Raw genomic sequence first — 15052 nt, forward strand, 5'->3', positions numbered from 1 at the left:
TCCATAAGCGAGTCGGAGAGGGAGTATTACTAGGTCGCTCAAGATGAGGTAGGGACCTTTGCTCAAGAGTGATGAGGGTCTCAAAGAGGGACATTGACCTCTCATCAGCATCCAAGGATGAGGTCGGAGTTTGGGCCCAACGAACTGAGTGGGAAGGAAATTGCTACCTTAGTGATGACTTTCCAGATTCCCAATACTTGTGGTTATATCTAGCCCGGTGAGGGTCAATACCCTTAAAGCCATTGGCGAACGGAAGTCTATGTCTTCGAAGAGGCACTGATCGTCGGACTTTGCTTCTCGCTTCACCCTTTTATTTGCGAGGTGCTCACAAATTATGACATCTCCCTAAGACAGATTCACCGAACTCTATCAGGAGAACCAAACTAAGGAAGGTCCTGAGGCGGTGGTAGAGAAGGCCAGATTCGTCATAGCACGACAATCCCTGGCCGACGAATTTTTGGCCAAACCGATGCTTGATCAGGCGTCTGAGTCCAATAGGTAGTGCCCTTATTGCATTTTGTTCATCCGATTTGATATGCTTGATTTAACTAAGCCTCCCCTCTGTTTTTGGACAGACATGTCCACTCTGATGTCCATTCTGGCTGTAGCGAGAAGGGTTCCTAAGAAGAAGAGAAGGGCAATCAAGTCTTTGCACGCGTCAAAGACAGAGAAAGAGATGGTGGAGAGGATGTCGGCGGCAAGGGAGCCCGACATAGTGGACATGGATGACGAAAGCGTAAATCCTAAGTTCACTAACCCCACTTCTCAAACCAGGTTGGACTAGTTCGCTCTGCCAAGAACTTCTAACATACCCCAGCTCCGTCCCTAAGGGCTCTAGTTCGCATGGCCCCATCTAAATCCCGAACTGGAAGGTCACTACTACAGATCGAGTATGGGATCCTCGTGGCGTGCTCGGAGTGAGTGGTGATATTCTTCTCCCCAAAGATGCCAGGTGTTACAGCCACCAGGATACCAACGAGCTTGGTGCAATGATGTTCTATCATGCACTATCGGTAAGTGCTTTCATACTTCGAAAGCTCGCTTGTGCATCTATTTCATGCTAATTATCTTTTCCTGCAGGTGAACTTCATGGGCCAAGCTCTATTTCATCGAGCCATCACTTTGGAGCGGAACACCACAAAGATGAAGGTCGATATGGGAGTTCCTTCATTTTCAGTTAGAGAATGCTCAGGCTCAAGAAGATTGTCGACGATTCCTCAACATATCAACCAGCTTGACATGTATTCTACAACTTCCTACTTTTTATTATTTTTGTTAAATTTCTACAAAATGGTCTCATACCCTATTTTGTACTGCCTTATTTTACTTTTTTTTATTTCAAAATGTCATTTCAATTATTTCTTTTGTTTTAATTACTTTGATCAAATAAACCGTCATTTTACACTTCCATGTAAGGTCTCATTGGTTTTTCATTTATTTTGATAAGTGCAATTACACATGTTCTTTTGTTTCATAGGTAAGTTAAACAATGACTGTTTTTAGAGGTATAAAATGGGTTGTGTCGGGCCGAAACGTGTTGGCTTGCGGGCCGTCATGGGTCGTGCCGCCCTCCCCGGTGAGATTTTGGGGGGTCAGCCCAGCATGGCCCACGGCCCAGGCCCGTGTCACGGGCCAGGCTGGCTCGTGGGTCGAGCCTTGGCCTAGGACGGGCCATGTATTGAGCCAAAGCTATTTATTTAAAAGAAATTGACAAAAAACTTAAAATTTTAATTTTATATGAATTTTGTGTATAAAATTGCTTATATATACAATAATTAAATAAATTAGTATAATGAAATTAAAAAATATATTTCTTTTATTAATATATTATATTCTATATATTATTATATATTTATAATTTATATAATATTATATAAATATATATGGGTCGTGTTGGGCCAGGCTGCGAGCTGGGCCGTATCGGCCCGCTCGGTCGTACCATGCTATATATATATATATATATATTATGTGTTGCCATTTGTTGTGTTTTTATGCATTTTTTTTATTTGAAATTTTTTATTTTTTATAGTTCAATTTTTATGCAATTAGAATAGAGAAAAGGTAAGGAAAAAAAGGACTGATTTGAATAATTGAATTAGATGATCAAATGGGTGGTACTCAACCCTCCCCCATTCATAGCCTAATTTCCAACTCATTTTTCCTATCCACTCTAATTCATAGTAGATATGTGTGTCTTCAATTCACCAATTGCGAGTGCCCCCAACCCAACCCAACCTCACCCCCACCCCAATCTGAAAGTTATGAAGTCAGCAAGATGTTTACATCAAATGTCAATTCGTCATCAAGTCAAGTCAAATCTTTTACGGTTTTAATTGATGGTCAGATATTCGATGCATCAGCCTGCATAACAATATTCAACGCACTTTTCCTTGATGCAGCTTTTGGGCTAGGCCGTGGGCCCCATCTCCCAGATCTCAGTTCAGATGCATAGCATCCATTCGATGTCAGTGGAGCACAAGTGACGCATGCAGCAGATATTGAATAAAAAAAAAGGCCGAAAACTTCCGAGTTCTAGCACGCGTTCACACCACACAACTCTCATTTCATTTTCTTCTTTCTACCGGTTTGCATCGAAGATTGCTAGCCTAGTACAATGCTTCCATCTCTGTTACTGCTTCTGTTTCTCTGCAGCTTTTCTGCAATTCCTGAACCAAATTCCGCAGCCCATATTGTAATCTCACGGCGGAAATGTTTCTCTCCTTTTCAAATCGAAGGAATTCGACTCTGTTTGATTCTGATTTTCCATTTTCGTTGATATTGTAGCAGAGCTTCGGAGGCGTCGACATGGCCGCAGAACAATCCGAGGCTCCTCTCACTTTCGAACAATATCGGGTGATCTTACAAGAGGCTTGTGACAGGATCACCAACAGACTAGAGGGAATTTCTGATCAGGATATCTCCGGTGAAGATTATATGCTATATTACAAGTATCCTAATGCTGTTAACTGTTACGGGTTTTTCTAGTTTTACGAATCGTCTGAGTATTTTCTTAACCTAGCACCTGTGATTAGTTTGCATCTCTGTATCTTTTTTAGCATAATTTCAATGAGATTAAGTATCATGTGTGGATTTGTATGCCTTTAGCTCACCTGGGCAGAACTGTTTACGGCTCTTGAAAACCACCTAACTATTCTCAGCAAATGTATGACAAATTCAAAGAGACATTCAAAGAATATCTCAATTCCAAGGTCTGTGACATCTCTGTTTTTTGTTTTTTCTTCTTTCTTCCATAGAGGAATACCATTTGATAAGAAGTAATGTTTCCACAGGGAAAGCACCAAGTGGTTAGATAGTAAAAATGAAACATGAGATTTATGAATTTGTCCTAAGACCTTCAAAGCTGATGGATATTCTTCATCCTCTAACGTTAGTAGCCTAGCCCCATGAATTTGATATAAATAATGGTCATTTTGACAATTATTGAAATAAGGGACCGTTTGGTTTATGGGAATAGAGGTCTGGAACCGGAAAAAGGTCATTCTGATCCCAACTGTTTGGTTGGGGCAGAATCAGAACCCCATTCGCATTCCTGGTGGAATGGCATTCTCCCATTTGAGGGAATGACCATTCCTTCCCCCTCCCTTGGGAATGAAATCCCATTCCAGCTGATTCTAATTTTCAATCCTATTCCTCTCTGAACCAAACAGAATATATGGGAATAGATTATTCTGATTCCGTTTCTTAAGGATTTTGATTCCAATTCTGATTCCAATTGCAAACCAAACCGACCCTAACATTTGGAAAGTTGTATTTAGTACTTCACCTAGAGCATTCCAGTTGATTGAGTTCACTGAATACAGTAGTTTTCTACTTCTAGTGGACCGCAACATATGCTTACTCACAACAAACAGAATTTTTTCAGAAACATATACCTCATTAATTCGTTTCCTTCTTAATGTTTCATATTTGGTGGCTCTCCTATCAGGTCATACCATGTTCAAGTGAAAAGAGGGATGAAGTTGTAAAGACTACTGGAACAGACCAATAAAAAGCATTTAATCAGTTTTACAAGAGGAGGTCACGTCAGCACAACTAATCGTCCACTTGCAACAGTTGTAATAGAAAGAAATCAAAGATTGTAAACAGTATAAGTAGTGAAGCACAAAGAGAAATAAGACAGTAATTCTTTCGGCATTAACTCTCTCTCTCTCTCTCTCTCTCTCTCTCTCTCTCTCTCTCTCTCTCTCTCCAACGAATTCAGGAGGTTGTCTCCCTCGAAGAGCCCTAAGTTAGGCAGGTTCCTAACAAGTTGGTATCAAAGTCAGCAAGACCAACACAATGAACACGGCAGTAGACACCCGAATGGATCAGATGGAGGTAGAGATCCATCGAATGTCTTCAGATCTCAAAGCAATGAAGGAAGGTTTCACTGCACTCCTCAATCGACTGGAGCAGGTGGCAACGAACAACGACAGAGGAAGCCAAGAAGAGCGCAGCAATGAAACAACCGCAGAATAGGGTCGGCGGCAACGAGAGTAGCCAAAATTGATTTCCCCATCTTCTCAGGCGGCGACCCAACTCCCTAGATTCTCAGAGCCGAACGATAATTCGATTACCATGAGACACCTGGGCAAGACTATCCTCTGGTTTCAATGGTACCAATGGGGGCACCCTCGTCAAACTTGGACAGACTTCACTGATGCCATGACTATCCGTTTTGAATCATCTGGGCTCGAAGATCATGATGAGAGTTTGGCAAAGCTACAGCAAGTGGGATCAGTTAAAGATTACCAAATGGAGTTCGAAAAATTGGCCATGAGTGTCCAAGGGTGGACGGAGAAGGCACTGGTGGGAAGCTTCGTCGGCGGCCTGAAAGAAGAACTGCAACTGAAAGTGAAGGCGATGCAACCCACTTCGGTCATAAATGCGGCAGCACTAGCAAGATTGTATGAGGATAAGTTTGCTCGAGCAAGAAAGGTGCAACGGCCATGGGTCCAAGAACTAGGACAACAACATCAGACAAGGAGGAAGGAATACTGGGCCCAAGCCCATAGGTTCCTTTCAAACGGATGACCTAGGCAAAGATGCAAGCCCGTAGAGACAAAGGACTCTATTACAACTACAAAGAGAAATTTGGGTTGGGCCATCGGTGCAAGAAACAACAAGCATTTCTCCTCCAAACAGATGTCAAAGAGGAATATGACCTCATCAGTTGCAGGAAATCTAACCCAAGGTGGGAAATACAACTCAGCGGCACACCTGAAATATCTCTACAAGCCCTTACGGGACTTGCGTCCCCTCAAACAATGAGAGTTGCGGGGCTAATCCAGGGACGCCAAGTGTCAATCCTCATAGACAGTGGCAATTCCCTTAACTTCATAACTCAAGTCTTGGTGGATAAAATGGGACTCCCGGTTCAACCAACAATAGCTTTTACAGTTCATGTGGCCAACGGTAATAGCCTATCCTACAATAGAATTTGCATGTGCTTACCACTAAAGGTTCAAGGTCACCAGTTTGTAGTGAACCTATATCCTCTTCATCTCAATGGAGTTGATGTAGTGCTAGGCATTCAATGGTTAAGACAGCTAGGGCCCGTGATTTGTGACTGGGCCCATTTCACTATGGACTTCACATCAGGGAACTCTACAGTTCATCTACAAAGGCAAACATGCAAGGGTCCAAGGCCCATCAGTCTTGCAACATTAACAAAGCAAATGGGAGTTCCGGATCAGCCCATATTCATGCACATGGACTCAAATTGGACCAGCCCATCTTTAGCTAATAGCATCCCAAATGGGCCTAGAGACTTCCATGTTCATATTTGGTGGCTCTTCTATCAGGTCATACCATGTTCAAGTGAAAAGAGGGATGAAGTTGTAAAGACTACTGGAACAGACCAATAAAAAGCAGTTAATCAGTTTTACAAGAGGAGGTCACGTCAGCACAACTAATCGTCCACCTGCAATAGTTGTAATAGAAAGAAATCAAAGATTGTAAACAGTATAAGTAGTGAAGCACAAAGAGAAATAAGATAGTAATTCTTTCGGCATTAATACTCTCTCTCTCTCTCTCTCTCTCTCTCTCTCTCTCTCTCTCTCTCTCTCTCTCTCTCTCTCTCTCCTTCCAATGAATTCAGGAGGTTGGCTCCCTCGAAGAGCCCTGAGTTAGGCAGGTTCCTAACAAGTTGGTACCAGAGTCAGCAAGACCAACACAAGAAACACGGTAGTAGACACCCGAGCGGATCAGATGGAGGTAGAGATCCATCGAGTGTCTTCAGATCTCAAAGAAATGAAGGAAGGTTTCACTGCTCTCCTCAATCGGCTGGAGCAGGTGCAACGAACAACGACAGAGGAAGCCAAGAAGAGCGCAGCAATGAAACAACCGCAGAACAGGGTCGGTGGCAACGAGAGTAGCCAAAATCGATTTCCCCATCTTCTCAGACGGTGACCCAACTCCCTGGATTCTCAGAGCCGAATGATACTTCGATTACCATGAGACACCTGGGCAAGACAGGGTAGCTCTGGCTTTTGTGCATCTTGAAGGGGAAGCTATCCTCTAGTTTCAATGGTACCGATGGGGGCACCCTCGTCAAACTTGGGTAGACTTCACTGATGCCATGACTATCCATTTTGGATCATCTAGGTTCGAAGATCATGATGAGAGTTTGGCAAAGCTACAGCAGGTGGGATCAGTTAAAGATTACCAGATGGAGTTTGAAAAATTGGCCGTGAGTGTCCAAGGGTGGACGGAGAAGGCGCTGGTGGGAAGCTTCATCGGCGGCCTAAAAGAAGAACTGCGACTGAAAGTGAAGGCGATGCAGCCCACTTCGGTCATAAATGCGGCAGCACTAGCAAGATTGTATGAGGATAAGTTCACTCGAGCAAGAAAGGTGCAACGACCATGGGGTCCAAGAACTAGGACAACAGCACCAGACAAGGAGGAAGGAATACTAGGCCCAGGGCCATTGGTTCCTTTCAAACGGATGACCTAGGCAAAGATGCAAGCCCGTAGAGACAAAGGACTCTGTTACAACTACAAAGAGAAATTTGGGTCGGGCCATCGGTGCAAGAAACAACAAGCATTTCTCCTCCAAACAGATGTCAAAGAGGAAGACGACCTCACCGGTTGTGGAAAATCTAACCCAGGGTGGGAAATACAACTCAATGGCACACCTGAAATATCTCTACAAGCCCTTATGGGACTTGCGTCCCCTAAAACAATGAGAGTTGCGGGGCTAATCCAGGGACGCCAAGTGTCATAGACAGTGGCAATTCCCTTAACTTCATAACTCAAGTCTTGGTGGATAAAATGGGACTCCCAGTTCAACCAACAACAACTTTTACAGTTTATGTGGCCAACGGTAATAGCCTATCCTATAATAGCATTTGCATGTGCTTACCACTAAAGGTTCAGGGTCACCAGTTTGTAGTGAACCTATATCCTCTTCATCTCAGTGGAGCGGACGTGGTGCTAGGCATTCAATGGTTAAGACAGCTAGGGCCCGTGATTTGTGACTGGGCCCATTTCACTATGGACTTCACATCAGGGAACTCTACAGTCCATCTACAAGGGCAAACATGCAAGGGTCCAAGGCCCATCAGTCTTGCAACATTAACAAAGCAAATGGGAGATCCGGATCAGCCCATATTCATGCACATGGACTCAAATTGGACCAGCCCATTTTTAGCTAATAGCATCCCAAATGGGCCTAGAGACTTCCAAAGCCGCCTACAACAACTCCTTCAGCAATATGGCAGCGTGTTCGAAGAACCCCAAGAACTTCCACCCCGCCGAAAGCATGACCACCGCATCCCCCTCATGCCAGGAGCTGCCCCAACCAATGTAAGACCCTACCGATACCCTTACTTTCAAAAATTTGAAATCGAGAAGAAGGTTCAAGATATGCTTAAGCAAGGGATAATACAGCCCATTCTCTTCATCGGTATTATTAGTCAAAAAGAAGGATGGGGTGTAGCAATTTTGTATTGATTACAGAGCCCTTAACAATATCACCATTAAAGACCGATTTCAATACCGATCATTGATGAGCTGCTTGATGAACTCAAAACGGCTTTCAGGACACGTGATGGCCACTATGAGTTCCTGGTCATGCCATTTGGGTTGACCAATGCTCCAGCCACATTTCAAGCATTAATGAACGACATATTTCGGCCATATTTACGTAAGTTCATCCTTGTTTTCTTTGATGACATATTGATCTATAGACCCAATTGGGAGGAACATCTGAATCATCTACAGGTCAACCTTGCAACACTTGAGGCCCACCAATTGTTCGCTAAAGAGTCCAAGTGCTCATTTGGATAAAACCAAGTTCACTACTTAGGGCATGTTGTAGAGAACGGAACTGTAGCGGCCAACCCAGATAAAATCTCTATTATAATGGGTTGGCCGCAACCCAAAAGTGTGAAAGAGTTGAGAGACTTCTTGGGTCTGACTGGGTACTACCGCTGCTTCATAAAAAACTACGGCCTAATAGCTACCCTGTTGACCCAATTGCTGAAACAATATGCTTTTCACTGGTCAACCCAAGCCCAACAAGCTTTTGAGCAATTGAGACAAGCAGTTGCGAGCCCTCCAACATTAGCATTGCCCGATTTCATAAATGACTTCATCATTGAGTGTGATTCGGTCAAGGTGTTGGGACTGTTCTCATGCAAGAGGGGCGACCACTAGCCTTTTTCTACAAGGCCTTAACATCACAAAAGTGGGCCAAATCAATTTATGAATGAGAACTAATAGCAGTGGTCTTAGCAGTCCAACATTGGCAATCCTACTTGCTCGGTAGATGGTTCATAATTTGGACCGACCATCAAAGTTTGAAGTTCTTATTGGATCAATCAGTCCTATCCCTGGAACAACAACGATGGATATCCAAGTTACTGGGGTACGACTACATAATTGAGTACAAAGCAGGGGTTGCTAACCGAGTTGTTGATGCCCTCTCACGGCACCCACAATCATTTCAATTACTAGTATCTTCCCCAACTTCTCCACTCCTAGATCTACTTCAAAAAGAAGCCCAGTCCCATAGGGAGTTACAGCAGTTGAAGGCCCAAGTATTGGCAAATCCCTCACTGTACCCCAGGTACACATTAAGAATGATCTACTCTTCTTCAAAGGACGCCTGGAAATTCCGACAGATTATGCTCATCTCAGGAAGCTCCTGTAATTATTCCATGCGTACATCTATCCAGAACTTAATAGTCGGGTGTGCAGTATGCCAACAAAACAAGTCGGCCACTACAACACCAACAGGCCTCTTGCAACCACTCCCAATACCAACCCAAGTCCGGGATGATATATCAATGGATTTCATCATAGGAGTGCCCATTTCTGCTAGCAAAACAGTTATCCTTAGTGGATAGATTGACGAAATACAATCATTTCCTTCCTCTATCACACCCATTTACAACAGTCACAGTTGCTGAATTGTTCCTCCGGGAAATTGTGCACCTACACGAGCTCCCCAGCTCAATTGTATCAGACATGGACCCTATTTTTATGAGCCATTTTTTGGCTGAGCTTTTTCGCCTACACGGGATTAAACTCTTCAAGTCAACTAGCTACCACCCCCAATCTGATGGATAGATAGAGGTGGTTAACAAGAGTCTCGAAACCAATATTTGAAAAGAGAAATATTAGGATATGCTTGGGAAATGCTAGGGTATTGTGCAATAATTAAGATACACAAGGATATGGTCGAGAAAATCTTAGACACATCAATAACACATTCTATAGCTCAATTGGCAATAAGACATAAGAAAACACACTTTCAACTGCATGCCTGAACTGATATATATAATTTCTTATATGTTAAGCAGGAAAGGGTGAAAAAAAAATATGTTATATGTTAAATAGGAAAGGATGCATTTCTAGACCTTGCTTTGCCTTCGTCACTGGTTGTGCTAAGGCAAGGAGTAAGCAAAAACCAGTTTCTTTGGGGGGTTACTAACACAAAGGGTAAAATTGGCAAGAGGTGAAAAAAATAATAACTTACAAAAGAAAGTGAGTGTTGCAAAATAACATTGGAAAGTAAGGAATCTCAATTACCCAGGTAAGTTAAACAAAAAAAGAACATGGATAAGTATTTCCTGGGAGAAGTCCAACCAGTTGGAAATAGTCAAACACTATTAGAACTCATCTACGCATTTATTAAGCAACAACCAGTGTTTTAGAAGCCGACCTAAAGGTCAAACCGTTTTTGTCTCCAGGTCATGGGTCACCAATTCGACCAACTGGGCTGAACGGTTCAGACTATGCCACATCAGCATATTTTATCAATAAATACATGTGTATATATGTACAGATACATATTTTATCAATAAATAATGTATAACTATGATTTAGAGATTATATATGTATTATTTTATATTTAATTTTTGTTTTTTAATTCAGTTTTTAATTGTTTATTTACAAAAATATTAAAAATTACAATTTGAGGCCAAAAAGGGGTTTTTTCACGAAAATGTCAAGGCAAGGTGCTTATGTATTATTGGGAAACATAGACCTCAAAAAGTTATCCAAAATAAATAAAAAAAATCACCTCAATCGGACATCGGGGTGCAAAGCTATGGCCTCCCGAAGTTTGCATAAATTGTTATTCTGCAACTCACGAGCCGATCACCGGATCGGCTGGGTCAACAGTCCAACTGTCCAGGTCAAATGATTTTTGGCATTTCTTTGGGTTTTACTCGAACCAGACCTAGAATCTTGACCAAGTGAAGGTTCAAATGGCTCAACCGGTCGTGTTAACGGCAGGTTGAAAACACTATCAACAACAAAGGAACAAGCCAAAAACAAATTATCATAAGAGAAAAACTTTTCCTTTGCTTTTCTTACTTTTTATTGTCATTTTTTCTTTATTTATCTTTTGCACATTTTTTTGTTATCTTTTATTTTATTACACATCTTCATTTATTTATATTTTTATTACTTATATATTTAATGTAATTTTTCTTATTTTCATTTTTTTTGCGTTTATTTTATTTTTATTACTACTTCTATTTTTCTATCTTTCCACATATTATATTACATAATTTCCACTCTAATATCATTTTCATCAATTTCTCATTTCACTTTTATTTTTCCTTTTGGATGTATATATCATTGTCCACCTTATTCTTTTATATGTAAATACATATTATCTTATTATTGTATTAAACTATTTTGCTTCTACTTTTATTCATTTATTTCCGGAGAGATGGGGGTTGGGACTCACTAAGAGGTGGGGGTTGGGACTCACTAAGAGCTGATAAAAACATACGGGGAAGGAATACCTCACCTGATTGGGGACTTTTTTGCAATGTGGCCTGAAACCGGCGATTTTCTGGAATGTAAAAGAAAAACAATGGTGGATGCTGTGTTCGAACAATTTCAGGATCTTCCTATGCCGATGGATCTTCTGCCAGTCGATTGATGTAGGTGGGGTTTCTAACCATATCCAACCCAAGGTACAAATGGGATAAAATCCTTCATCATCGATGAAATCTTAGACCGAAAAACAGGGGGGAGGGGAGATGGAAGATGGATATCCGGGAAAGAGGGATAATTTCAAATCTAGGGTAATCATGAAAAACCGAACAGATCGGTTCGGTTTTGGCTTGGTATTTTCAAAAAAACAAATATATAATGTGTATATTATAATTATACATATATAATATATAGTGCATATATATTCCTTTATAAAAAAAATAGATATATCATAAATGAATATATATGCATTATATATTATAAATATGTATAATTATAATATATAATGTATTATTTTATTTTTGATAATATAATATTTTCTATTTATTATGTATAATATTATGAAATTAAAAATTGAAAAACCAACGGTTAACTGAACTGATCAGTTAACCGATCGGTTTAGTACCAGTTTTTCAAAAACCAGTGCTTTGGTTTAAAAAAAAAGGGAGAATGATGGTTTAGCCCAAGGTAAGAATTTATAGGCACAAAGTACAATTGGGGTAGGTGCCAGGTCGGAATTGATATCAATTCATGAGCAGGCATGGGTGCATAGAGTGTGTTTTTTTGACCTTTTGAATGTTTATAAATTTGTAGTGGAAATCAGAAATATGCTTTAGGCCTATCCGTACTTTTCCGTAAAAAAAAAGCTCACGATTTGACTAACCGAATCCTAAATAATCTTATTCAAAATTGTTGTTGCAACTAGTTTTTGAGAAGTTGATGGGCATTTTTGTAATTTGAGGGTAATTTGGTAATTTGGATTTAAAATGGTCAAATCCATTGGGCAATAATGATTTTGGGTAAAAAATGAATGGTGGAGATCAATGTTTTCAACCTGCTATTGACCCTGTCGGTCGAATCATTCGAAACGTCACCCAACAAAGATTTTGGGTTCGGTTAGTCAAGACCCAAAAACCGTTGTCTTGATCAAGAACCATTTAACCTAACCGATTCGACCCGATGACCAGGTCTAGGGAAGGCAACGGAGTGGGTTCGATAAGGGTTTTGTAAATTCTAGACCCTACACGCCTCCCTAAACCTCCCAATATGTACCCGCCCTAAAACCCATAGCGGGTTGGATTTTGAGAATCCTAACCCTCCCCAAACATGAAAGTGCAAAATCCTCCCCGACCCTACCCTCCCCGCATTCAAGGGTAGGAGCAAGTTGAGTTTAAAACCCACATCTAATTTTCTATTAATTCTTGTCATATATAAGCAATAAATAATTAAAATAACACAAATGAACATCAAGATTTCTAATTATTTGATTAAGACATGTAAAAAACACATAAACTAGCAATTATCCTTCACACAAGATTCAAAATATTATTAAATTCAACACCTAGTGACCTATTACATAAAGTTTATATGTTTTCCAACAATATGAGGGTCGGGTTTAACCTAATATCGTACCCTACCTTGTACGGGCCCGTACCTGCCCCAAAACCCATCATTTAAGCAAAAAAAAAATCCGCCCCATCGGGGAGGGTGGAAGCTAGCTTCCCTCACTTGACAGAACTGCTCTCATGTTATTCCCTGATCTGGTAATGGAACTTGGGACTTGCTATTTTATTACTTCTGTAGGTCAAATTCCACAGGTTAAGTGGACTTTTTATTCCATTTCCCAAATCTCAGAACATTATTTGACTTGTTTCAGACTATATCCAATTCTTATATGATCTTTAGGTCTACAATGAAGTGAATGAACAACTAAGGGATGCTGTAATGTCTATGGTATGTTGATAAATGAAAACAAACTATGTCAACATGTTAGCAATCTTCACTTCCTAATCAGGCTCATGAGTAACAGTTATCTTGTCCCCTAGATTGATCAGGAGCGCAAAGGAGGGAATATTAACCAGGCATTGTTGAAGGATGTTTTGGATATATATGTGGAGATGGGAATGGATTCTATGAAGTATTATGAGGACTTCGAAGTAGACATGCTTAAAGCGACTGCTGAGTATTATTCCACAAAGGCCTCTCAGTGGATTGCAATCAATTCTTATAATGACTACATGCTCAAGGTAATTCTTCCTTGCTTCCTTCTTATGTGTACACTCGAGTTGATATTTCTTGGTTTGAAGTCAGTTTACTGTGTGGGGTGTCAAGATTAATGATCTTTTGGCTTTGTAACTGGAATAATTCCTAGGTGGATGAGTGCTTGAAACAGGAGACAAACAGAGCTTCCTGCTACTTACATTCTAGCAGTAAACAAAAGCTACTAAAGGTTATTCAGTTATTAGGCATCATTTTCTTTGCTGATTGTATTGGTGAATGCTATACACCATCATGTACAATCAGAATGTCTGGATTGATGTGTTTATAGAATCTGGTGATTTGTTTTGTCCTTGACAGGTTGTGGAACAAGAGTTATCTATGTATGCAGGTGAACTGCAAGAGAATGCACTGACAAAAGATGTTCTGGTATACTACTAATTGCAAATTCTACATAACAGAAACATATTTCATCAATTAGTACTGCAAAAGCACTATAATCTGTAAGTGTTGCATAGCCTGTATGCAAATCTGCAGCCATATGGTGCACTCGTTGTACTGGTACTATCATACATATTTATGTATCATAGAACTGCATATTTCTAATTTAGTGATCGGCATAGGATAAAGTAATAAATGGAGAAAGCATACAACAATGTCAAACCTGATGGAATTCTTGTCTGTGTTGGACAGGAAATGGGGAAAGCAACACTAACTTGGAGGTTGGAGCATTGAAAAGAGAGAATGATAAAACCACATAGCATGATTTACAGAATTATTTCAGTAACAGTAAAGCTAAATAAGAGGTTGGAGTTTTGTGTACTTGAATTGGAAACAGGGAACCAAGAAGCAGAATGAGATATATGAAGATTGAACAAGGCCAATAATAATATAGAGAACTCTTCCTTTTCCTATTTTCCTTTTAAGTTGGATCTATTCTGCACTGAGATCTTTGTATTAAATTATATACCAATAAATCTTTATTGTGTTTCAGAAATTCTAATTAGAAAATGTTGATATTCATGACCTTCCCCATGGCTTTTGAAAACGAGATAGGAGTTCTAATTAGAAAACGAGATAGAAAATGTCTGAAATTCTAATGATATTCATGACCTTCCCCATACCAATAAATCTTTATTGTGTTTCAGAAATTCTAATTAGAAAACGAGATAGAAAATGTCAGAAATTCTAATGATATTCATGACCTTCCCCATACCAATAAATCTTTATTGTGTTTCAGAAATTCTAATTAGAAAACGAGATAGGAGTTCAAATCATAATTCCAAACAAATGGATGCAAGATTTGCATTGCAAATAAACAGTTAAGTATGAACATGTTCTCATTTTTACAAGACCTCCTTACCATAAATATTGGATGGGAAGGAAATGATACGAAGTAACTGTATTGGGATTGAACCAAGGTTTTTAAAAACGAACTTGACAATGAACTGGTTCCCGGGTCGAACGGTCCGACCATTTTAATCGAACGGATGGCCCGTTCTGACAAAAAATATAAAAAATAAAAACGACCAAAACTGCTGAACGATTCAAACAATTCGACTGCTCGGGTCAGCAGTTTGCACATATATTGAATGTGCAA

The 15052-nt window shown here is 40.2% G+C and overlaps 1 protein-coding gene across 9 annotated transcripts; it reads left to right on the top strand.

The window, feature by feature from the left end:
• Window positions 1–336: 336 nt before the first annotated feature.
• LOC148861594 (cullin-1-like) lies at window positions 337–14469 on the top strand. 9 transcript variants are annotated; one of them, XM_088982433.1, is made up of 10 exons: window positions 380–498; window positions 576–1013; window positions 1081–1241; window positions 2400–2948; window positions 3119–3209; window positions 13141–13188; window positions 13281–13481; window positions 13607–13684; window positions 13813–13881; window positions 14146–14469. In XM_088982433.1, exons 5-10 carry the CDS (start codon window positions 3162–3164, stop codon window positions 14185–14187), a joined length of 486 nt encoding a protein of 161 aa, XP_088838559.1. In that variant the 5' UTR covers window positions 380–498; window positions 576–1013; window positions 1081–1241; window positions 2400–2948; window positions 3119–3161; the 3' UTR covers window positions 14188–14469. The 9 variants fall into 9 exon arrangements, 8 of the variants coding, with proteins under 8 accessions (XP_088838559.1, XP_088838560.1, XP_088838561.1 ...); XM_088982434.1 differs by having other exon boundaries at window positions 2400–2692; window positions 2788–3209; XR_016112323.1 differs by having other exon boundaries at window positions 337–498; window positions 2400–3209; window positions 13813–13955.
• The last annotated feature ends 583 nt before the right edge of the window (window positions 14470–15052 follow it).

This window comes from Nelumbo lutea, chromosome 4 (assembly GCF_056320005.1).
Source record: "Nelumbo lutea isolate HS-2025 chromosome 4, American lotus-T2T, whole genome shotgun sequence".
In the NCBI taxonomy this organism is placed as follows: Eukaryota; Viridiplantae; Streptophyta; class Magnoliopsida; order Proteales; family Nelumbonaceae; genus Nelumbo; species Nelumbo lutea.

Bases quoted from the DNA above. Each gene is read 5' to 3' on its own strand.
- LOC148861594 (XM_088982433.1), top strand. From the start codon at position 3,162: ATGTATGACAAATTCAAAGAGACATTCAAAGAATATCTCAATTCCAAG. The intron at 3,210-13,140 runs GTCTGTGACATC...TATGATCTTTAG, and splicing joins AAGAATATCTCAATTCCAAG to GTCTACAATGAAGTGAATGA. The intron at 13,685-13,812 runs GTTATTCAGTTA...TGTCCTTGACAG, and splicing joins GTAAACAAAAGCTACTAAAG to GTTGTGGAACAAGAGTTATC.